Source organism: Jaculus jaculus, chromosome 2 (assembly GCF_020740685.1).
Source record: "Jaculus jaculus isolate mJacJac1 chromosome 2, mJacJac1.mat.Y.cur, whole genome shotgun sequence".
In the NCBI taxonomy this organism is placed as follows: domain Eukaryota; kingdom Metazoa; phylum Chordata; class Mammalia; order Rodentia; family Dipodidae; genus Jaculus; species Jaculus jaculus.
This window is the reverse complement of record NC_059103.1, coordinates 74,924,722-74,949,903: the sequence shown is the minus strand read 5'-3', so window position 1 is coordinate 74,949,903 and position 25,182 is coordinate 74,924,722. Positions and strand designations below refer to the sequence as shown.

Here is a 25,182-nt window from a genome sequence, read left to right as displayed (position 1 = left end):
ATCCATTTCTTTTAGATAAAATATTAAACATTTTCAAATGAGTAAAGATGCTTAATTTACATGATTAAATAGTGATAGTAAATCTCTTAGTATACTTTTATTGTGGTGTTGGCAATTGAACCAAAAGCCTTATAAGCAAAGTACATGCAAGACCACTGTTACATTTTCATCTTTGAGCAAAAAAGACTACCTTCAGTCTTTGAGGCTGACTCTTTTTTTTTGCAGGAAGGGCCTTGAGTTAAGGTGTCACTCTAGCCCAGGCTGACCTAGAATTCACTGTGTAGTCTCAGGGTGGCCTCCAATTCATGACTATCCTCCTACCTCTGCCTCCCAAGTGCTGAAATTAAAGGCATGTGCCACCACACCAGGCTGACTTGTTTTTTAGTTAGCTAAATCTTGAGATTATACTTATTAGTGGGTACTAAATTAAACTAGGAAATAATTAACTTTTGTAGTGGCCTGGTCTGGTCACAGTGAATATAAGAAAGAAAAAGTCAGTAGTAGTTTGAATTAAATATTTTGAAAATTATGATTTAAAAGCTGTTTTGTTTTGTTTTAGGCAAGGTCTCACTCTAGCCCCAAAGTGGCCCCCAAATCACCTCCTAACCCCAGTTCCTGAGTGCTAGATTAAAGGCATGTGCCATCATGCCTGGCTTGTTTAGTTTTCAGAGACCAAAAATCTTGCTCAAACTCCTTCAGTTATTTTATTTAGCCATCAGATTCATCGTTTACTTCTTGCCAGGGGGATGTGAGATGTGGTTGAGTAAATATTTTCACCTAGATACACTTACTCTTTTGGGCTGTTTTTGGTTTTTTTTTTCCCCTCTCACTAAACATAAGCAAATTCAGGCTTTCAGGCTCTCTGAATGTTGGTTTCACTTGTGAACTTACTGAAGTTATACTAAAAAAAAAAAAAATACATACTTTTAGTCTACAGAAATATAATGCTATGATCTAGGAGTAAGATTAGATAAATTATATAGCAGGATAATATTTATATGCTAGGCTAACTTTCAGTACCATATATTTCCAAAGAAGGAACCAAGTGAAAGATTCCTTGATGTAAACCAGGGTTATATTCCTACTAACACAGAAATAATCACTGAAAAGATACAAATTACTATAGCTGATAAATTCAGTCACATTTATTACAAGAATACTAATTAGTATCTTGTCAAAGAGTCCAGATGCTGAGTTTCAGGTGTCTCTTCTTAAACTCTTAAAATCTTCCATCCTGATACTTGACAATACATTTGAAGCATTGTCCCAAGGGTGACATTGGACTACCTCCACCACCCACGTGTTAGAATTGGAGGTGTGCACTATCACACCTGGTTTTCAAAGGTGTGTATGTGTGTCTTGAATCTGTAGACCAGGCTGGCCTCCAACTTGTGCCAGTACTCTTGCTTCTGCCTCCCAAGTGTTGAGATTACAAATGTAAACTACCATACCCTACCAGATTTTTTTTTTAAGGTAGGGTCTCACTACAGCCCAGGCTGACCTGTAATTCGCTATGTAGTCTCAGGGTGGCCTCGAACTCATGGCGATCCTCCTGCCTCTGCCTCCCGAGTCCTGGAATTAAAGGTGTGAGCCACCACGCACAGCTCCCTACCGTATTTTTTACTGGGGATTCATTGCTTAGGCATGATTGATTGAATCTTCCTCCTTGTAGGTATATCTTATTTTGTAAGCCAGAGGAGCCCTCAATAAGCTCCCTACAAAGTGTGCCCCCAAGGACCTACTCCTAGTACCAAAGACACTGATATATCACTTGGGAACTGCTAAGAGTTTAGAGGTTACCTCTCACAAACTGAGGACAAAACCAAACTCCTCTCAGCATATCAAAGAGTACACATAATTGGTCGAACAGACCAGTGAGCAAATGAGTGTGATGAAATAAAGGTGTTTGGGAAATAGAGTTGGAGCTCAGTGGTCAACTAATTTAGTCTTCTAGAATAAGGTATGAAGAGACTCCGAAGCCTAGGGTTGAAAATGAACAGGCTAGAGAAGATACTTACTCCCACAAAAGGTAATGCAGTTTGCCATTGGGTAGCATCATGGTCTTGGGAAGCTTGGTTTCCAGGTGGTTTTTATTCATTGAAAGTGTCACTCTTGATGGGTAACCTAATGTGTCAGCTTAGCGAATCGCTAAATATGAGGACAATTAACCATTGACAATATGTGCTTTTATTTAATAGGTGGCATACACTTGCCTATGTTTCTGATTTGGGAAAGGTCTTTTCTTTTGGTTTTGGAAAACAAGGACAATTAGGAAATTGTGGAAAACATAATCAGCTGATACCACTTCCCATGAAATTGTCATCAAATGAAGAACTCATTTTTGGTAAATTCTATAAGAATATGGGATTTGGGGGGCTGGAGAGATGGTTTAGCAGTTAAACACTTGCCTGTGAAGCCTAAGGACCCCAGTTCAAGGCTCGATTCCACAGGACTCATGCAAGCCAGATGCACAAGGGGGCACAGGCGTCTGGAGTTCATTTGCAGTGGCTGGAGGCCCTGGTGCACCCATTCTCTCTCCCCCCCCCCCAAATAAATAAATAAACAAAAAAATATGGAATTTGGCATAATAACTAGTTAGAGAAATTGATTTTTCTGTAAGGAAAGAGATGTAAATATAGAGGAAGTTTGTTTGACTGTTAGTTTCTTGTTTTATGTGTAAATAACTTAAGAAATCCAATAGTTCAAGTCAAAATTTATTTTTCTCTTTTCCCTTAAGATTAGATTAATATAAACTTGAGTGATGACCAAATATAAGGCTGGATTTAGAGGCATATGCAGCTGGTTCAGTTTTCTTTTTTTGTTGTTGTTGTTTTGTTTTGTTTTATTTTTTTGAGGTAGGGTCACACTCTGGCCCAGGCTGACCTGGAACTAACTGTGTAGTCTCAAGGTAGCCTTGAACTCATGATGATCCTCCTACCTCTGCCTCCTGAGTGCTGCAGGATTAAAGGCATGCACCACCATGCCCTGCTGGATTTCAGTTTTTAAGAAGTTTATTAGCTCCAGGGAGAATGGTTTTCTTTCTAGTTTGATTGACCTTAGCTGATCAGCTGACACACCCCAGACATTGCACTTCAACTGGGCATTTACCTGTGTCATCTGCTTTACTAGGCTTTTTATCATCTGGGAGCTGTAGTCTGTCATCCCCATTTACTGAAGATAAGGGACTTGGAGAACAAAGGGCTAGCTACTTCCTCAAAGCCAAGACAAGGTTTGGCTGGAGTAACCCAGAGCCTGAGCTCTGTCATGCTCTGCATAAAAGGCCTTTGAGGCTTTTCTTTCTTTCTTTCTTTCTTTTTTTCTTCTAACAGCTAGGAATTGGATTTCTCCCATTTATCCTGGGGAAGGAATAGAATTGGTTCCTTAAGCAATTCACTTAGTATCTCATGATTCCTTATAATGTTACATGACTTGAGTATTTATTCATGTTCTTTACAACCAACAGTCACTGGTTAAATCCTGAGGGTTTTGGTTTGGTTTTGGTTTCTCAACTTTTTAAAAAATGACTATATTTTGTGGGAATATAAAGTTATTTAAATTGAACATGTAGATTTGTGCCAAATGCCTTTACATAATCTTACTTTGTGTGTATTTCTTTTTAGAAAGTGATAGCCCAAGAAAGGAGCTGATAATGGTTGCTGGAGGAAATCAAAGCATTTTACTCTGGATACAAAAAGGGGTAAACATAGATCGAAGATGTTCTATAACTCAGAGTCTTAGCCAAAAGAGGAGAATGCAAGTTTAGAGAACGTGAAAATCATCACCATTATTGAGCTGACTTTTGTGGAATAACTAGATGTTGTTGATTCTGTGATTGTCTCAATTGTATTCATTTTTCCCTACAAAGATTAATTTGTGGTGGACCTTGAATCTTACAGATTGCTTAGGCTCTGCCTACTTTTTAAAAGGCTTCTTGTCAGCAGCATTGGTCATTGTTGTAGTGAGATTACAGTTGACAGGTTCTGAAAATGAGATGGCTAGCCAAGTATCTCAAAAGACCCAGTGTTCTTAGACTTACAGATAAATCACCAATCTATAATTTACTTGCCCTGCTTCACCAAGGGAAATCAAGTAACTCCCAGCCAGATAAAGAGGTCCATGCCTAGAGTCTTAGCACTTGGGAGGCTGAAGTGGGAGAATAGCTTGAAACCAGGAGCTTAAAATCAGCCTGTGCAATAGTGACCCCATCTCAACAACAACAAAAATTAAGTATTCTGTTCTTAGAATTTGCCTAAAACAAGAGTACCTTTTTCTGATGTCTCTGAGCACACATCATGTGGTGGCACATGCCTTTAGTCCCAGCACTTGGGAGGCTGAGATAAAAGGATTTCCATAGTTTGAGGCCATCCTAGAGCTACAGGGTGAGTTCCAGGTCAGCATGGGTTAGAGTGAGACGATGCCTTGAAATTTAAAAAAAAAAAAAAAAAAGTACCATCTGATGTATCATTAATTATTGTATTTGATTTTTTTTTCTGTTTTCAGAATTCTTATGTTAATCTTAGGAGGAAAATTCTTATATTGAGTGAAAGAACTGTACAAAGATGGATTGCTGATGTTGCAACTAAACAGTGGCAAAATACAAAAAGGTACCTGTACCTCATGTATGTGTCTGACCATGATCTATCTATCTCTATCTCTATTTCTATCTCTCTCTCCCCCTCTCTCTCTCTCTCCCTCTCTCTCCTCTCCCTCTCTCTCTCTCTCTCCCTCTCTCTCCCTCTCCCTCCCTCCCTCCCACCCCCCCCCCCCTCTCTCTCTCCCCCCCCCCCTTCTCTTTTTCTCTCTCCTTCCTAAACTTGTTCTACAGAGATGGGAAACTTTGGTCCTGTGGTGTATGGGTTGGGATTTTTCAGGAAAGCCTGAATTAATAGAATGTATATTTATATCTGTCTACCTGTTAAGAGAGAATATCTTAAAGAACTGGTTAATGTAATTATGGGGCTGGCAAGTCTTAGATCTGCAGAGTGGGCCAACATTCTGGGAGCCCAGGAAGAACTTATGTTGCAGTGTAAATCAGAAGGCCTTTTTTTTCCCCCTTGAGTAGTTTATTCTGTTTTGTTTAAGGCCCTTAACTGATTAAATGAGTCCCAGTCACATTATAGAATGTATTTCCTGACCAAATTTACAATGTATTCAAACATTACTTAGGCTGGGAGTGGTGGCACATACCTTTAAGTGTAGTTTATTAAAGGTCTGCTTGTTTTATTGTTAATCTCATCTAAAAACGCCTTAACAGAAACAAAATAATTTTTGGCTGAATATGTAGCTTATCATGGCTTAACCAAGTTGACACATGAAATTACCATCATAACTAGAACAGTATGCTCTCTGACAATAGCTTCCCCCCACCTTTTTTTTAAGGTAGGGTCTCACTCTATCCCAGACTGACCTGGAATTCACTATGTTGTCTCAGGATAGCCACAAACTCAAGCAATCCTACCTCTGCCTCCTAAGTATTGGAATTAAGGCATGTGCTGCCCAGCTGCTGCTAAAAAAATTTCCTTGAGCCTTAAATATGTTTGTATACATTGTAAATTTGATCCAGAAATATGTTCTACCACATTTCACAACCACACCTGACCCTGGAACCACAGGTTTGTGCAGTTGAAATTCACAACTAAACAATTAGGGCATCCCACAGAACTCCTGCCATTTCTAAGATTGTGCTCTTTTTTTAAGTGTGTGTGTTTGTTTTGTTTGTTTGTTTTGAGGCAGGATCTCACTTCAGCCCAGGCTGGCCTTGAACTCACAGCAGTCCTCTTAACTCTGCCTCCCAAGTGCTGGATTAAAAACATGTGCCATCATGCCCAGTTTAAGATTGTAAGATTATACTCATTCTTTTATTTTATTTTATTTTATTTTATTTTATTTTATTTTATTTTATTTTATTTTATTTTATTTTATTTTATTTTTGTTTATTTATTTGAGAAAGAGAAAGAGGCAGAGAAAGCAAGAGAGAATGACGACTCCGCCAGGGCCTTTAGCCACTGCAAACCCCAGATGCATGTGCCACCTTGTGCATCTGGTTTATTTGGGCACTGGGGATCAAACCTGGGTCTCTTGGCTTTACAGACAAGTACCTTAACTACTGAGCCATCTCTCTGGCCCTGTGCTCGTTCTTGTAAGCATCTTGTCCTTAGGGATATTTTTAGATATGGCTTCCTAATTCTGGAAAATAATTGTTCAGAATATTTGCATCATACTTAGCAGAGCACAAGTGATAAAAAGAGCATTTTGTTGTTAATTTTGAAATAGGGTCTCACTCTAGCCCAGGCTATCTTGAACTCACTGTATATACCAGATGTGCCTTGAATTCATGGTAGTCACCTGCCTCAGCTTCCTCAGGCTTGAGCCACCTTGTTAAACCAAGGATTTCTGCATTTATTTCTCAGATGAAATTAAGCATCCTCTTTCTCATTTAATTTCTGGTCATTAGGGCTGGAGATGAAGCTCAGGGGTAGAGCACTTACCTGGTGTATTTGAGGCCCTAAATTCTAGCCTCCGCACCACACCAAAACAAAAATAAATAAATAAAAGAACAAAAAGGAAAGGAGGGAGGGAGGAAAGGGAGTAAGAAATTTCTGGATGTCGGAGAGAGAGCTTAACAGTTAAAGGCTTTTGCTTACAAAGCCTGTTGTCCTATTTCCCAGCACCCATGTAAAGCTGGATGCAAAATGGTACATGCTTTAGCACTTGTGTGCCCAACACACACACACTGAGACTCATAAATAAATTAAAATGGGGGAAAAATTATAATTTTGCTCCCAGATCAGTGGAACAGAAATAAATAGCTCTTGTGAACTTGGATGAGATGGAAGTGTTTGTCCAAGAAATTTGATTCTGAGTCAGGACTTTGGCTCTCTCCCTGGTGCTTCTCTGAGTCTGTCTTTCTATTTCCCACTGTATTTTAAGTTTAGTAAAACCTTCAGACTTTTAGATGCCAAGATAATATCCAAACAAAAAGAAAATAGACAAGCTTGTAATGCAGTTACATTTTATCATGTCTAAGTCTACAAGAAATTATCTTGTATAATTTGATCTAACCATTTTCTTATTCCTAATGTAGGGAAATCCGAGAGATATTTTCATCCCCGGCATGTCTCACTGGAAGTTTCTTAAAAGAAAGGTAACACATATAATAAAATTCTATTACATTTACCATGAAGACATACCAAAACACAAATAAGAAAATGGTTGTAGGGCAAGAAGTTAGATATACATTTCTTTCTTTTTAAAAATTACTTTTGGGGCTGGAGAGATGGCTTAATGGTTAAGCGCTTGCCTGTGGAGCCTAAGAACCCTGGTTCGAGGCTCAATTCTGCAGGACCCACGTTAGCCAGATGCACAAGGGGGTACATGCGTCTGGAGTTTGTTTGCAGTGGCTAGAAGCCCTGGCGCGCCCATTCTTTCTCTCACTCTGTCTGCCTCCCTTCTCTCTCTTTCTCACTCTCTCTCAAATAAATAAATAAATAAATAATAAACAATAAATAAATAAATAAAAATTACTTTTGGCTGGGGCTGGAGAAATGGCTCAGCAGTTAAGGTGCTTGCCTGGAAAACCCAATGATCCAGGTTTGATTCCCCAGTACCCATATGGAGCCAGATGCACAAGGTGACACATGCATCTGGAGTTTGTTTCCAGTGGCTGGAGGTCTGGTGGGCCTATTCTCTCTCCCTCCCTCCCCTTCTCCCCCCCCCCTCTCTGCATGAAGATAAATAAAGCATTTTTAAATTACTTTTGGCACCTGGAGGGGCTTAGCGGTTAAGGTGCTTGCCTGCAAAGCCTAAAGACCTGGGTTCTTTTCCCCAGTACCTGTGTAAAGCCAGATGCACATGGTGGCATGTGGATCTGGAGTTGATTTGGAGCAATTAGAGGCCCTGATGTGTCCATTCCATTTGCCTCACTATCTTTACAGGTAAAAAATAAATAAAACATTTTTTAAAAACCCAGATCCAAGCAAAAATGAAAAAAAATATATCTTTAATAAAAATACTTACCAGAGCCAGATGTGGTGGTGAATGTTTTTAATCCCAGCACTTAACAGAGGTAGGAGGATCGCCATGAGCTCAAGGCCACTCTGAGACTACATAATGAATTCCAGGTCAGCCTGGGCCAGAGTGAGACCTTACCTAGGGGGAAAAAAACTTACCAGTCGACCAGGCATGGTGGCATACGCCTTTAATCCCAATGCTTGGGAGGCAGAGGTAGGATTGCTGAGAGGTCAAGGCAATCCTGAGACTACATAGTGAATTCCAGGTCAGCCTGGGCTAGAGTAAAACCTATCTCAAAAAACCACAGGAAAAAGAAATACTATTTGAGAGAGAAAAGGAAAATGGCTATGCCAGGACCACCTCTTGCTGTAAATGCACTCCAGACACATGCATCCCTTTGTGCATCTGGCTTTATGTGTGAACTGAGAAATTGAACCCAACCAGGCTCTGCAAGCTAGTGTCCTTAATAACTGAGCTATCTCTCCAGCCCTGTATTTGTTATTTTGAAGCAGGGTCTCCTGACATGGAACTCACTCTGTAGCCCCAGCTGGCCTTGAACTGACAGCAGTCTTCCTTAGCTTAGCCTGCTGAGTGCTGGGATTAAAGGTGTGTGCCACCATACCTGGCTGATAATGTTTATGCAGTTATATAGCTTTGATGTTTGATATTTTAGAACTCATGTTCTATTCATTTGTGTTTGTATTAAGCTAAATGGTGTGTGTGTGTGTTTCTGAGACAAGGTCTCAACATGTAGTCTAGGCTGACCTTAAATTCCCTATAAAGCTTACGTTGCCTCACCCTCCTAAGTGCTGGAATTACAGAAATGAGCCACTGTACCTAGTTTCTGAATTTAGCTGTTACGATAGTGTAGAGTTGAGAGAAGGTAACTATAGGGCATAGCACAGACTCTAGAATAAACTTTGCATCTAGGTAGATGATTTGATAATGTACTTTGTTTTAAAGGCTTCTGCATTTATCCATTTCTTTGTTTTTGTTTACAGACTGGCTGGAGAAACCACATCTGTTCTTTCAGACTTAAGTAAAGCCAGAAACATCTTTAACGAATTACACAAAAAGGAGTGGATTACTAACATGGTAGTATTTTCAGAATGTTATTTTAGGAGGAAAATGTAATAGAATTTTTCTTAGAACTCAAAAGTTTTAGAAGAAATAGTTTCTTTTAGGAGATTCTGTAAGACTGTAGTCTGTCCCCATACTAAACTGCAATAGCAATCAGAAGTTTACCCATTTGGCACAACATAACTGTCATGTGGGTTACAAATAGTATATGTGTACATTCTAGAAGGAATCTTTCAAACATGGCTTTCTTTTTAACATTTCTTTATTCTTTTGTAATGGTTTGCCTAGGGATGACACTGCATATTTCTCTCATCTCTTCCTCCCCTTTGGTTCCTTTTTTATTCCTTTCTCTTCTCTTCTGCTTGTTCCTTACCCCTCCCTACCTATCTTGGCTCTGTCCCTGTCTATCTTCTTCCCATCCCCCATTGTCCTTCTCGCCTGTTCCTCTTTTGTCATAACCAGTTCATTTGTCATAACCAGTTCACTCACTCCTCTCTAATATTTTACTCTTGAGGGTATGAAAAATGTATTTTTTTAGATTTTATTTTTATTTGTTTGTTAGAGACAGAGGGAGAAAGACAGTGATAATGGGCATCCCAGGGCCTCTAGCCACTGCAAACGAACTCCAGATGCATGTGCCACCATGTGCATCTGGCTTATGTGGGACCTGGAGAATTGAGCCTGGGTTCTTAGGCTTCTCAGGCATGCGCCTTAACTGCTAAGCCATCTCTCCAGCCCCCAAAAATGTGTTTTTTTGTTAACTATGGAATAAATACAGGATAGTTATGGGTCTGAGGTGAAATGTGCCTTTGGACTTGAACACTTAGTGGAACCTCTAACATTAATCCAGGAACTGTCTCCCAGACTGTTTTATCAACTAACTTTGTTTGATCAGTTAAAAATCTTCCTATTGTGACATTCATTCAATAAGATTCGGGGGGGGGGGGGGAATTAACATGGGATATTTTTTTATAATCATGGAAATGCTAATAAAAAATTTTTAAAAAAGATTCTGAGTTATTATTGCTGAATATAACTATGGAAAGGTCACCAAAGATAGAGGCCAGTTGCACATCTGTGAAGGGACAGGGTGGCCCTTGCCAGTGAATTGAATGGGGAGAATGCTTGCCACACAGATGTAACTTTAGAAGTTAACTAAAGTGGATGGTCAACATGGGTTTCCAGAAATCTATGTGATTGTTCTAATATCTTAGTTTAATGAATTTTGAGGTACTATATCTCTTTTTAGTAAATTAACAAGATATTTTATTTAAAGAGACAGTGTAGGATACCTTATTTCATTATTACAGTAAACTTGACACTGTTCCAGCTGAGTTTTGAATACCTTTTCCCCGTCCTTCCTTACCACAGATAACCACCTCTCTCAAGGATAATCTGCTCCAAAGCCTGCCATTTCATTCTCCACACAAAGAAGCACTAGAAGTTTTCTTACTTCTTCCAGAATGTCCAGTGATGCATGACTGTAACAACTGGGAGAGCCTGGTAGTCCCGTTTGCAAAGATTATTTCTAAAATGAGTGACCAGTCTTCAAAAGTTCTAGGTAACGTTAATGGTTTACAGCTGAAAATAATTTACCTGTCTTCTCAGTAGAAAGATATGCCTAGGAAAGTTATTCCAAAATCTCAATGATTATAAATGCATTTATGTGTTATAGTTCATATTCTTAGTCTGTCCAAAAGCACTACATTAACTCTTGTCACAAAATACACTAGTAACTTTATAGAGCACCTGAGGATAGTGCACAAAGGGCTTGCACATGAGGTTCTTTGTCCCAAGTTTTTATTATGAAATATCTCACAGACAAAAGTTTAAAAAGCAGTGTATGGTAATTAACCAGGTATCCTCTCCTTGAGAGTCAACAATTGGCATGTGGTCATCGTGCTGGCTATCTTCATGTAAAGATTGAATGTCACTGGGCATGGTGATGCACACCTTTAATCCTAGCACTCAGGAGGATCACCCTGAGTTCAATGCCAGCCTGGGACTATAGCATGAGTTCCAGGTCAGCATGGGTTAGAGTGAGACCCTGCTTCAAAAAAAGATTGCATGTTGTTTTTACTTAGCCATTTGAGTGTAAGATAGAAATGTGAAATTACTTTTTTTGAACTTTTTAGTGACAAACATCCATACATATATATAATGTACCATGATCATAGTCCCTCCCACACTCCTCCCATCTTGTATGCTCCCTCCACTGAGTCACTTCTTTCCAGATAGTCTATCTTCTTCCAGGTAGGGTCTCACTTCTAGCCCGACTACTCTAGAATTCACTATGTAGTCTCAGGCTGGCATTGAACTCACAGTCAGTACTCCTACCTCGGCTTCCCGAGTACTGGGATTAAAAGCATGCACATGCATATGCAAATTGTATTTTTGAACACTTTTTAAATATTATTTTTATTTTTATTTATTTGAGAGAGAGAGGGCACACAGGGTCCTGTAGCTTCTGCAGACAAACTCTAGACATATGCACCACTTTGTGTATCTGGCTTATGTGGGTCCTGAGAAATCAAACCTGGGTCCTTTGGCTTGACAGACAAGCAACTAAACCACTAAGCCATCTCCCCAACCCACAAAATATACTTTGATCATAGCTACCTCACCTTCCTCTGTCTTTTTCCTTACCCACCCTATTGCTTCCTCTACCCCTGTCCTCCCTCCAGTTAGTCCCTCTACTATTTTTTTAACTTTGGGTCTCACTCTAGCCAAGGCTAACCTGGAACTCACTCTGTAGTATCAGTATGAGCTCAAATACACAGTGATCCTCCTACCTCTGTCTCCCTAGGGCTGGGATTAAAGACATGAGCCTCCAGCCCAGCCACTCCACCCTTTTTAAAATTGATTATGAATTTCATTACCTGACCCTGTGGTGGTTTGATTCAGGTGTTCCCCACAAACTTAGGTGTTCTAAATGCTAGGTTCCCAACTGATAGAGATTTGGGAATTAATACCTCTTTGAGGCAGTGCATTGTTGGGGGTAGGCTTATGGGTATTATAGCCAGTTTCCCCTTGCCAGGGTTTGTCATACTCTCCTGTTGCTATGGTCCACCTTATGTTGGCCAGGGGATGATGTCCACCCTTTACTCATGCTGTTGTTTTTCCTTGCCATTGTGGAGCTTCCCCTCAAATCTGTAAGCCAAAATAAACCTTTTTTTCCCACAAGCTGCTCTTGGTCGGGTGATTTCTGCCAGCAATGTAACCTGACTGCAACAGTAAAGTTGGTACCAGGAGTGGGGTCATTTGCTACTAGACACCTGACTATGTGGCATTGGCCTTTTAGAGCTGATTTCCAAGAGGAATGTGGAAGGATTTGAAACCTTGGCCTAAGAGATGCCTTGCAGTGCTGTAAGTACAGTTTGATGGACTATTCTGGTCAGAGTTGAAAGACCTGAATGCTCTAAGAACTGTAGACTGAGATTTGGCTTATGAGGATGAGAAAAAGCTTTGCTTGGACAGGGATAGAAGCAGTTTATGTGAGAGACTTGTTATGCCTGTGTCCTGAGAATTTGTGCAGGGTTGCATTGCATAGAAATGGACTGGTGTAAGCTGAGGGATGTGGCACAGAAAGAAATCTTCAGGCTAAAACTGCTGCCTATTTAGCTGCAATTGTATAAGAGATTACAACCATTGAGATTGGGCCAGCTGACCTGCATTGGAACAACAGAAAAAAAGTAGACTCTTTGGGAGGGGCCTGAAACTGAAGGAGTATCCTTTTCTTCAAAGTCTGCTTTATTCCCCTTGGAGTAACAAACTGGTACCCTACCTAGTGTTATGGAGTATAAGAAATGCAGGAAAGAGAGGGTCATTGAATTTACAATGTGGTCTTGTTTTGGAAATGGCCATGAGCAGTGAGAAGCAGATTTGCTGGATGCCTGCAGGGAGACCTGAAGGAGCCATAAGGATGAACCATGCATTGCAGTGGACACCCAGTGGAGATGCCAGTAAGACAAGATGGCTGCTAAGGAAAGCAGCTGGCCCTGGATGAAGTTTTCCAGGACTATGTGAATAACCTGGCTGGAGGGGCGGAATAGGAACTACAGAGACTTCTTCCTGGTTAGAATTATTAGAGTTCCTGGTTAGAATTATTAGACTAGGAGACCTGTCACTGGCTAGAGTTGTTGGACTTTGAGATACAGTGTTTGATGTTTGCCCTGGTTGTTTTAAATCTTGGTTGAATGTTTCTTTGCTATGCCCAGTGCCATCTTTTGCAATGTGAACATTTATTCTGTGCCATTATGAGGTTTGGGGGGATTTTTTGGTATTACGGGTCAGTTAAAAGACCTCGGATTATGGGGATGTTTGAACATCATTAGGATTGATTAAAAATATCAGGAATTTCACTTTTCCTTACCATTAAGTAGAATTATATTGTGTATATGTACCACGTCTTCATTAACCATTCATCTGTTCATTCCAGTTCCTGGCTATGGTGAATAGAGCAGCAAAAAAACATAATACAAGTGTCTCTGTAATAAACAGTAGAATCTTTAGGGAATATATATTCAAAAGTGGTATGGCTGAATCTAATAGTACATGTATTTTCAGCTTTTTGAGGAGTCGCCATACCGATTTCCATTGTGACTGTGCAAGTTTGTACTTCCACCAGCAGTAGATGAGGGTTCCTATTTCCCCACCAGCATTTGCTGTCGTTTGAGTTTTTGATGATTGTCATTCTGATTGGAGTGAGATGGAATCTCAAAGTTGTTTTAATTTGAATTTCCCCAGTGGCTAAAGATGTTAAACAACTCTAGGTGTGTGTGTGTGTTTAATTTGAGAGAGAGAGAATTGGCCTTGCCAGGTCCTCAGTCACTGAAATCTAATTCCAGAAGCTTGCACCACCTAGTGGGCATGTGCAACTTTGTGCTTGTCTCACCTTTGTGCCTCTGGCTTATGTGGGATCTGGAGAGTAGAACATGGGTCCTTAGGCTTCACAGGCAAGCACCTTAGCCACTAAGCCTTCTCTCCAGCCTAAGTCTAGGTGTTTTTAGCCCTTTGTATTTCTTCTTTAGAGAACTCTGTTCAGATTTTTTAGTGCATTACTTGATATTTTTATTTTTAGGTTTTTTAATTCTTTTTAAGTTCTAGATATTAAGCTTCTGTTGGATATATAGCTGATGAAGATTTTCTCCCACTGTATAGGCTGTCTACTTGACTGTGTTGATGGTTTTCTTATCTGTATAATAATAACCTGTTAGTTTCATGAGGTCCCAATGGTTGAGAGTTCATCTGATTCCCTGGGCTACTGGAGTCTTATTCAGAATGTCTTTCCCTACATGTATATCTTAGAGTGTTCTCCTTAGTTTTTTTCTTCTAATTGTTTTAAAGTTTTGGGTCATATATTAAGGTCCTTGATCCATTTAGAGTTAGTTTTGTGCAGGGTTGAGGGAAGAATCAAATTCATTCTTCTGCATATGACTATCCAGTTTCAATAGCATCATTTGTTGAAGATGCTGTCTTTTCTCCAGTGAGCACTTTCAGCCTCTTTGTCAGACATCAGATAGCTGTAGTTACTAGAACTTAGACCTAGATCTTCTATTCCATTGATATATGTATGTTTTAAAAATAATTTAAAAATACCATGCTATTTTTTTTATTGATGTGGCTTTACAGTATATATTGAAATCAAATATGGTGAATCCACTGGAAGTAGTCCTGTGCTGAGGACATTTTAGCTATATGAGTCCTTTTGTCCTTCCATATGAATTTTGAGACTTTTTTTTTTAAACTCTGAAGAATGTTGCTGGGATTTTGATTGGAACTGCATGGAATCTGTGTATTGCTTTAAGTAGGATGACCATTTTTTACATATATTTTTATTTATTTGAGAGAAAGCAGAGAGAGAGAGAATAGGAGTGCCAGGACCTCCAGCCACTGAAAATAAACTCCACATGAGTGCACCCCCTTGTGCATCAGGCTTATGTGGGTTCTGAAGAATCAAACCAGGGTTCTTTGGCTTTGCAGGCAAACACCTTAACCAGTAAGCCATCTCTTCAGCCCAAGATGGCCATTTTAATTATATTAATTGTTCCAATTCATGAGCATTAGAGATCATTCCATCTTCTCAATTCTTTACTTTTTAATATTTTATTTTTATTTATTTATTAGAGACAGAGAATGGGTATGCCAGGGCCTCTAGCCACTGCAAACAAACTCCAGATATATGTGCCATCATGTGCATCTGGCTTATGTGAGTTCTGGTGAATTGAACCTGGATACTTGCATTGTGCAGGCATGTACCTTAACCATTAAGCCATGTCTCCAGCCTTTGCTCCAATTCTTTATTCAGTGTTTTTATGTTTTCATTATATAGGTCTTTCACTTCCTTGATTAGTGTTATTCTATAATAACTCAATTTTTTTGTGTGTGGCTATTGTAAATGGAACAGCATCCCTGATTTCTTTTTCCATGTTTGTCATTGATACATAAGAAAACTGATTATTGTGTTGTCATTGATAACATAAGAAAACAACTGATTTTTGTGAGTTAATTTTATATAGTTCTACTTTATGGAAAGTATTTGTCACTTCTAGGAGTTTTGGGTGGAATCTTTTATATATATTGTTTAATTTATTGATTTATTTATTTGAAAGAGATAGAGGAAGAGACAGTGTTGCAGTCCAGTTCACATTGCTGGTAGAAATCACCCAACCAAGAGCAGCTTCTGGGAAAAAGAGATTTATTTTGGCTTACAGGCTCTAGGGGAATCTCAACGATGGCATGACCAGAGGGTGAACATCACCCCCTGGCCAACATAAGGTGGACAATAGCCATAGGAGAATGTGCCAAACACTGGCATGGGGAAACTGGCTATAACACCCATACACCCGCCCCCAACAATACACTCCCTCCAGGAAGCATTAATTTCCCAAATACCCATCAGCTGAGAACCTAACATTCAGAACACCTAAGTTTATGGGGAACAACTGAATCAAACCACCACATTCTACCCTGACCCCCATAAACTGATAACCATACATGATGTAAAATGCAATGCATTCATCTAATTTTCCAATGATATTCATACATCCCATAGTCCAAGATCTTTTAACTGAGCCATAATACCAAAAAATAACCTTAAAAAACCATAATGGCACAAAATAAATATTCACACTGCAAAAGATGGCATCAGGCATAGCAAAGAAACATTCAACCAATATAAAATTTAAAACAACCAGAGCAAACACCAAACTCTGTAGTTTCAAGTCCAGTAACTCTAGCCAGTGACAAATCTCCAAGTCCAGTAATTCTAACCAGCAACAAGTCTCTGGCATTCCAATTCCGCCCCTCCAGCTAGGCTACTCACAGTCCTGAAAACTTCATCAGGGCAGCAGCTCTCCTTGGCAGCCATCTTGTGGTCCTGGCATCTCCAGTGGGTCTCCACTGCAAGCCATGGTTCATCCTCATGGCCCCATGGGGTCTCCATGCAGGCAACCAACAAAACCTGCTTCATACTACCCATGGCCATTTTCAAAACACAAGACCGTGTTACAAGCTCAATGAACCCTCTCTTTCCTGCATTTCTTATACTCCACAATACCAAGTAGGGTGCCAATTTGTTAATCCAGTGGGGAATAAAGCAGACTTTGAAGAACAGGACACTCCTTGAGCACTCAGGCCCCTTCAAAAGAATCGACATTCTTCCTGTTGCCCCAGCCCAGGTCAGCTAGCCCAGTCTCAAAGGTTGTAATCTCTCAGTTGCAGCTGAATGGGCAACACTTTACCCAAAGATTTTTCTTTCTGTGCCATATCCCTCTGCTCACACCTATTCATTTCTATGCAAAGCAACCCTGCACAACTTCTCGGGACATGGGCATAAGAGCAAGCTTCTCACACAAACTGCTAGCCCAGTCCAAGCAAAGCTTTTTCTCATCCTCATAAGCCAAACCTCACAGTCCATAGTTCTTACTACATTCAGGTCTTGCAGCTCAGATCAGAAGAGTCCATTATGCTGTACTTACAGCACTGCAAGGCATCTCTTAGGCCAAGGTTTCAAATTCCCACATTCCTCTTGAAAATCAGCTCTAAAAGGCCAAAGCCTCACAGTCAGGTATCTAGCAGCAATCCCACTCCTCAGTACCACTTTACTGTTGCAGTCTGGTTCACATTGCTGGTAGAAATCACTCAACCAAGAGCAGCTTCTGGGAAAAAGAGATTTATTCTGGCTTACAGGCTCGAGGGGAAGCTCCACAATGGCAGGGGAAACAATGGCATGAGCAGAGGGTGGACATCACCCACTGGCCAACATAAGGTGGGACACAGCAACAGGAGGGTGTGCCAAACACTGGCAAGGGGAAACTGGCTATAATCTCCCCTAAGCTCACCCCCAACAATGCACTCCCTCCAGCAGGCAATAATTCCCAAAGATCCATCAGCTGGGAACCTAGCATCCAGAACACCTAAGTTTGTGGGGGACACCTGAATCAAACCACTACACACAGAAAGAGAATGGACATGCCAGGACCCCTGGCTACTGCAGACCAACTCCAGAGCATGTGCTACCCAGTGCCTCTGGCTTTACAAATGAGTATTGGGGAATTGAACCTGGGTCCTAACCCATCTTTCCAGCCCTTTTTAAAAAAAAATATTTATTTATTTTGAAAGAAAAACAGATGAAAGAGAGAGAGAAAGAGAATGGGCATGCCAGGGCTACTGCAAACAAACTCCAGATGCATGTATGCATGTATCCCCATTTGCACCTGGCTTTCATGGGTACTGGGGAATTGAACCTGAGTCCTTAGGCTTCACAGGCAAACGCCTTAACCACTAAGCCCTATTTCTAACCCTTTTGTTGGAATATTTTAGGCCTTTTATGTATAGAATTAAGACATGAAATTTTATTCAGTATTTCAACATTTATCTAAGAACAGAGCATCTTATATTACTATGACATCATATCACAGAAAATATAATTCCATAAAATTCACTTAAAATCTTGGGCTGGAGCACAGAAAACTAGTTCAATCACAAACCGTTTTTTTTTTTTTTTTTTTTTTTTTTTTTGGGTAGGGTTTCACTCTAACACAGGCTGAACTGCAGTTCACTGTGTAGTCTCAAAGGTGATCCTCCTACCTCTGCTTCCTGAGTGCTGGAATTAAAGCATGTGCTAGCACAGCCAGCTCCAATCAATTCTTAATTTAAATATCAATACAAATAAATAAATAAATATCAATACATACAACTATTTCATCTGAGCAAAGTATTTCCACAAATTAATTAGATGAAGTTTCCCAGGAAGTTAATTTCTAGTATGGTTGAAATGTTTGTATATTAATTAAAGTTGTATTTACTTACTGAAGTATTCCTCAAATGTGGTGGTTTTTTTTGGGGGGGGGTTGTTTTCTGGGTTTTCGAGGTAGGGTCTCACTCTGGCCCAGACTGACCTGGAATTCAATATGGAGTCTAAGGGTAGCCTTGAACTCACGGCAATCCTCCTACTTCTGCCTCCCAAGTGCTGGGATTAAAGGCATGCACCACCATGCCCAGCTATATCAAATGTGTTTTTTGTACAATTATATATATTTATCTTTTAAGACTCTAAGAGGAATTAAATGGTGGCAGTTACCTTTACCTTCTTTGTATTGTTCAGAGGAGTATTGGACAACTCTGCAAGAATCTTCTTTCCGCAACCTCATTCAGATGTTTAAAAGTGCCATTGACTCACAAATGCACTATTGGGTGGAAAGTGATGAGAATAACTGTCATCTTAAAGCTCTTCTAGAAATATTGAAAAAACTACATAAGGTAAGGGTTTGTTTGGAAATTTCCATGTAGATATTTAGCTGTTGAAGTTCTTTTATTCAGCTAGCTTGAATCTTAAGAACCCTCAATAAATACATGAAGTTCACATTTCTAGGTTGTTTTTTTTTTTTTAATATTTTATTTATTTATTTATTTATTTGAAAGGGACGGAAGTGAGAAAGAGAAAGCATGGCATGCCAGTTCCTCCTGACATTACAAACCAACTCCAGTGGCGTGTTGCTACTCTGTGCTTCTGGCTATACATGGGTACTGGGGAATTGAACTCAGGATGTCAAGCATTGCAAGCAAGCACCTTTAGCCACTGAGCAATCTCCCCAGTCCTTTAAAAAAATATTTTTTATTTATTTGAGAGAGGCATATATAGAGAGAGACCAGGGAGTCTGGCCACTGCAAACTCCAGAGGCATGTGCTTTCATGTGCATCTGGCTTTATGTGGGTACTGGAAAATTGAACCTGGTTCCTTTGCCTTTGTAGGCAAGTGCCTTAACTACTAAGCCATCTGTCTAGCACCAACATATTTTTATATGTTTGCAGAGAGAGAATGGCTGCTGCAAATGACCTCCAGATGCATGTACCACTTTATGCATCTGGCTTTGTGTGAGTACTAGGGAATCGAACCTAGGTTGTTAGGCTTCGCTGGCAAGTACCTTAACTGCTGAGCCATTCTCCAGCCCTCCATTTTACTTTTTTATTTCAAGTATTAATATTGTTCATAACCAGACTTTTTGATTTGTTCTTTGAATTTATTTTCTTCATATTATTTATAATTTCTTCCTTTTCCTTTCCCTTCCCTCCTTTTCAAGCTTTGTCTTTATTTAAATAGATATGCCTTATGACTCTAGTATATGAAGACTTTACAGGTCAGTTTCTGTCATTTCTCTTATCTGGTAAAAACTTTCCTTTGTGATTTGCATGTGTGAATGAGAGCTCCCAATTTTTTGGAACTTTTTTTTTTCGAGGTAGGCTCTCACTCTAGCTCAGGCTGACCTGGAATTCACTATGTAGTCTCAGAGTGTCCTCAAACTCTTGGCAATCCTCCTACCTCTGCCTCCCAAGTGCTGGGATTAAAGGCACTGCCATTACACCTGACAGAACTTCATTTTTTAAACATTTTTTTTATGAGAGAGAGAATATGAATGGGCATGCCAGAACCTCTTGTCACTGCAGTCGAAGTCCAGGTGCCTCTGCCACTTTCTGTATCTGGCTTTACATGAGTACTAGAAAATTGAACCCCGGCCATCAGGTTTTGCAAGCAAGCCCCTTTAACTGCTGAGCCATCTCTACAGCCCTAGAATTTTTATCTTTTGAATTTATTTGGGATTGTGTTTCCTCAAGGAGAATTTGCTTCTACCAGGCTACTGGAGACACCTAGATTCCTGGTTTGAAACTCAGATGGTAGGAGCTTGTTGTGTCACAGAGGTGAAGCAGCATCATGTGAACGTGCTTCAAGTAGTATACTAGAGTGCTAGAGCTAAGTGAGAGTCAGTATAAGGGCTGGAGAGATGGCTCAGAGGTTATGTGTACTTGGTGGTAGGTCTGACAGCCCAGGTTCAATTCGCTAGTCCCATGTTAAGCCAGGTGCACAAAGTGCATCTAGAGTTCATTTGCAGTGGCCAGAGGCCCTAGAGCACCCATATTCATTCTTTCATTCTCTCCTTCCCTCCCTCCCTCTCTGCCTGCCTCCTTCCCTCTACTTGAAAATAACTAATAAGTAATAATAATAATAATATTATTATTATTATTTAGTTTTTGAGGTAGGGTCTCACTCTAGTCCAGGCTGACCTGGAATTCACTATGTAGTCTCAGGATAGCTTCGAACTCATGGTGATCCTCCTGCCTCTGCCTCCCGAGTACTGGGATTAAAGGTGTGCTCCACCATGCCCAGCTAATTTTTTTTTTTTGTTATTATTGGCAACTTCCATAATTATAGTTGAGAGAGAGAAAAAAAAGGGGCATGACAGGGCCTCCAGACACTGCAAACAAACTCCAGATGCTTGCACCCCCTTGTGCATCTGGCTTACATGGGTCTTGGGGAATTGAATCTGAGTCCTCTGCCTTTGCAGGCAAGCGGCTTAACTGCTAAGGAATCTCTCCAACCCGAAGTGGTATATTTTTAAAGTCTAAAAACTAACACATGAAGAATTGGACCTAGCATAATTGAATTTCATATTATACTATTTTTTGCCTTTGGACTTTAAAAGTGATCAGTTTCATTATTGTCTACTATTATTGGAGATTTGACAGTTGAAAAGAATTTTATTTTGGCTACATATAATTAACCATCAGGTAAAGTTATTTTAAAATAAGCTGGGCATGGTGATGCACACCTTTAATCCCAGCACTCGGAAGACAGAGGTAGGATCACATGAGTTCAAGGCCACCCTGAGACTAGATAGTGAATTCCAGGTCAGCCTGAACTAGAGTGAGACCCTACCTCAAAAACAAAAACAAAAAAAAAGTATCTTAAAATATAAAAGCTCATGAATAATATTTTATTTAAGGCAAACCAGATTAAATATCAGCTGCCTGAAGATATTTTCAAAATAGATATACTCCCAGTCTGGCTCAATTTTTATGGAGAAGCATACAGACGATCCTGTTATAAAGCAGACTTGGTAAGTATAACATGTTTTTAAAGGGAGAAATTGATAATCATTGGGTTAAAACGGGCATTTTTGTTTGTTTGCTTTGTTTTGTTGAGGATAAGTCTCACTCTATAGCCCAGGCTTATCTGGAATTCACTATGAGTCTCAGGCTGGCCTTGAACTCACAGCAATTCTCCAGACTTGGCCTCCTGAGTGTTGGGATTTTAAAAGCATGCGCTACCACACCAAGCTAAAGTGGGCATTTTTGCTTTAACTTTATACCATGAATTTCTAAAAATCCTAGTACTCAGCAAAATTGCATGATTGATATATCAGGTGTTAGGGAAAAAGTAAGCCTCAAATAAGTGCAGTTTTGCAGACAAGTAACTGGTACCTGGAAGAAAATTTAGATGGACTAGGAAAGCAGATCCATGAGAATTTAGAAAAATGCACAAAAAGCAGGCCAGGTGTGGTGGCATATGCCTTTAATCCAAGCACAGGAGGCTGAGGTAGGAGGAATACTGAGTTCAGGCCAGCCTGTGCTACAGAGTAAACCCCAGGTCAGCCTGGACCAGAGGAAGACCCTGCTTCAAAAAAGAGAAAAGAACAGGTAAAAGGTCTTATTGTATGTATGGAGGCAACATAGATGGCAACTGAAGAGGTTATGGGAGGGCCCATGCCTCACCAGGTGCTAAGAGGCTGTGTTGCAGCCAGGGGAGGATCCTGATGAAGACGTTCCTTTTTTTATTATTTTCTTTAAATACAGTTAGGGAGCTTCTACAAGAACAACAGCTGACCTGAAGTGCTTTTCCTTTCCTGGCAAAGCACATCGAAAGCTAGATAGTGTTTCTGCATTCATCATTCTCACTAAGTGCATCTGAATTAATTTACTTTTCAAAAACATTTACAACAGAACAGACTCTAGAAAAAAAGTGTCTAAACTTTATAATTAAATATGAAATTAAATATGTTTGTATATCTTCTTGTTGGTAAGTGTTAAGCACATTTTTTACTAGTGGTACTGTTGATCAGCAATTTGGATTGCTTTGACAAGGAATATTGAAACCTTAAATGGAAATGGCTTTAAGGTCATGAGGTACATATAAAATGTCTCTGTCCTTCAGTGAACTATAATTTTCATCATTTCCTTTTTAGAACACCTCAGCAGATGTACAGCACTGTGTCATATTCAGTCATTTTCCATTTGTTTTTAATAGTCTGTCAAAGATTAAACTACTATATGCAGACTCGCTTCTAAAAATACAGGTATGTATGCCTAATCAGTTGTTTTCATTAATATATCACATAATAAAAGCCTTGAACATGCAATATTTGGGGGTGGCAAGGAAGCCACCTAGCAACTGTTGCATTCAAGAATCTTAAAATCCTTTGCAGAAGTCCAGACAAAACTTGCCTGAAATTAGTATCCCTGTAAATGTCTGGTACTTAGATGGTGCCAGAATAGTTTTGTAAGTCACCCCTTCTAAATGTCCTTTCACCAGCTTACTTGTCAATATGTGTTCGAAGTGGTTTAGGGCTTAATAGATAATTTAAAATGTTAGCTGAGTGTGGTAGGATACAACTGTAATCATAGCACTTGATAGGTGAAGGCAGGAAGACCAGGAATTCAAAACCATCCTTGGTTACACAGTGAATTGAATGCAAGCCAGACATACATTAGTACATGAGACTCTACTGAAAAAAAGGAAAAACGATGGCTGTGCGTGTTGACTCATAACTTTAATACTAGTACTCTAGAAGCTGAGATTGGGGCCAACCTAGGCTTCAAAGTAAAACCCTGCCTTAAAATACCCCCCCCCAAAAAAAAATAGAAAGTAAAGCACACGCATAAGGAAAGAGCAGGGGAAGAAAGGAAGAAAGGCCTAGCAGTCAGGGGTAAACTATAGGAGTAGATAGAGAATCCATACCTCATTGTATTCTTATAAGGATTAAGTTTGTTAATCCTTATAAGAATCCACTTAAAATAGAGCCTGCCATAAAGTAAATATTCACAGGCTACAGAGATGGCTCAGCAGTTAAGGTGCTTGCCTGTAAAACATAACAAGCTGAGTTACATGCCCCAGTACTCACATAAAGCCAGATGCACAAAATGGCACATGTGTCTGGAGTTCATTTGTAGCAGCTGGAAGTCCTGGTGCACCCGTCCTCCCTATGTCTATCTGCTTGCAAATAATGTGGTGGCATACACCTTTGATCCCAGCACTCGGGAGACAGAGGTAGGAGGACTGCCATGAGTTCGAGGCCAGCCTGAGACTACGTAGTTAGTTTCAGGTCAGCCTGGGCCAGAGCGAGACCCTACCTCTAAAAACCAAATATTTATATCCACCTAAAGAGAACCTGGGTTATCATATATATAGATGGGCATGGTGGCACACTTCTTTTTTTAATTTTTAAATTTTTATTAACATTTTCCATGATTATAAAAAAAAAATATCCATGGTAATTCCCTCCCTCCCCCCTGACACTTTCCCCTTTGAAATTCCATTCTCCATCAAATTACCTCCCCATCTCAATCATTGTACTTACATATATACAATATCAACCTATTAAGTACCCTCCTCCCTTCCTTTCTCTTCCCTTTATGTCTCCTTTTTAACTTACTGGCTCTGCTACTAAGTATTTTCTTTCTCACGCAGAAGGGTGGCACACTTCTTTAATCCCAGCATTCAGGAGGCAGAGGTAGGAGGATCACCATGAGTTCAAGGCCACCCTGAGACTATATAGTGAATTCCAGATCAGCCTGGACTACAGTGAAACCCTACCTCGAAAAACAAAAAATATATTTTTAATTAAATATTCACAAGTATTAGTGGTTACTATCTCATTTGTTCTTACATATATAGACATATATATAATATACAAATATATGTCCTTAAGGTAGATAATTTCACATGATGCACTTATTAAAATAAGAATTTGGCCAGGCATTGTGGCACACACCTTTAATCCCAGCACTTGGGAGGCAGAGGTAGGAGATTGCTATGAGTTTGAGGCCAACCTGAGACTACATAGTAAACTCCAGGTCAGCCTGGACTAGAGCAAGACCCTACCTCAAACAACCAATAAAAAAAGAAAAGAAACTAAAATAAGAATTTGAGGGCTGAAGAGATGGCTTAGCAGTTAAAGCACTTGCTGGCAAAGCCAAAATACCCAGATTTGATTCCCCAGTACCCACATAAGCCAGATGCATGCATGCACAAGGTGGCACATGCATCAGGAATTGGCTTGTAGTAGCTAGAATGTCCTGGTGTGCCCATTCTTTCTTTCTGCTTCTTTCTCTAATAAATAAATTAAAAAATAAAGAATTTGAGTATTTCCATTAATGAAATATTTAACCAAGGAAAATAGATAAAAGAATTTTAGAACTTATTCTCCCTTGATTTTACATAAGTTTCCAATGATAATCTTTATAGAACAAGTACTTTTCGTCTGTTCTACTAATAACTATAGATTTCAATGACTAAATTGCATTTCATTTTAGATCAAACATTAATTTCTCTCTCTCCTTCCTCCCTCCGTCCCTTCTCTCTGCCTTTTTCCCCATTCTCTTTCTTGTCCTTACATTAACTTCCTAGATAAAGGGCCTGTCTTTTTCTAGCAGCCCCCTTTTCTAAACATCTGAACTCTTCTGAATAAAAATATTATGCTGAAATGCTCTGCCTCATTTGATACCAGTAAATCTCCTAGCTTTGGTGATAATTACTGT

At 39.7% G+C, this 25,182-nt stretch overlaps 1 protein-coding gene across 1 annotated transcript in view; it reads left to right on the top strand.

The window, feature by feature from the left end:
- LOC101616763 (E3 ISG15--protein ligase HERC5) overlaps positions 1-25,182 on the top strand; it is a 53,853-nt gene that overhangs the window by 12,037 nt on the left and 16,634 nt on the right. The window contains exons 7-15 of the mRNA XM_045143515.1: positions 2,199-2,344; positions 3,621-3,697; positions 4,501-4,604; positions 7,085-7,144; positions 9,012-9,105; positions 10,462-10,651; positions 18,698-18,852; positions 21,372-21,485; positions 22,611-22,721. Of these exons, the coding sequence (XP_044999450.1) occupies positions 2,199-2,344; positions 3,621-3,697; positions 4,501-4,604; positions 7,085-7,144; positions 9,012-9,105; positions 10,462-10,651; positions 18,698-18,852; positions 21,372-21,485; positions 22,611-22,721 (1,051 nt within the window). The remainder of the gene's footprint in view (positions 1-2,198; positions 2,345-3,620; positions 3,698-4,500; positions 4,605-7,084; positions 7,145-9,011; positions 9,106-10,461; positions 10,652-18,697; positions 18,853-21,371; positions 21,486-22,610; positions 22,722-25,182) is intronic.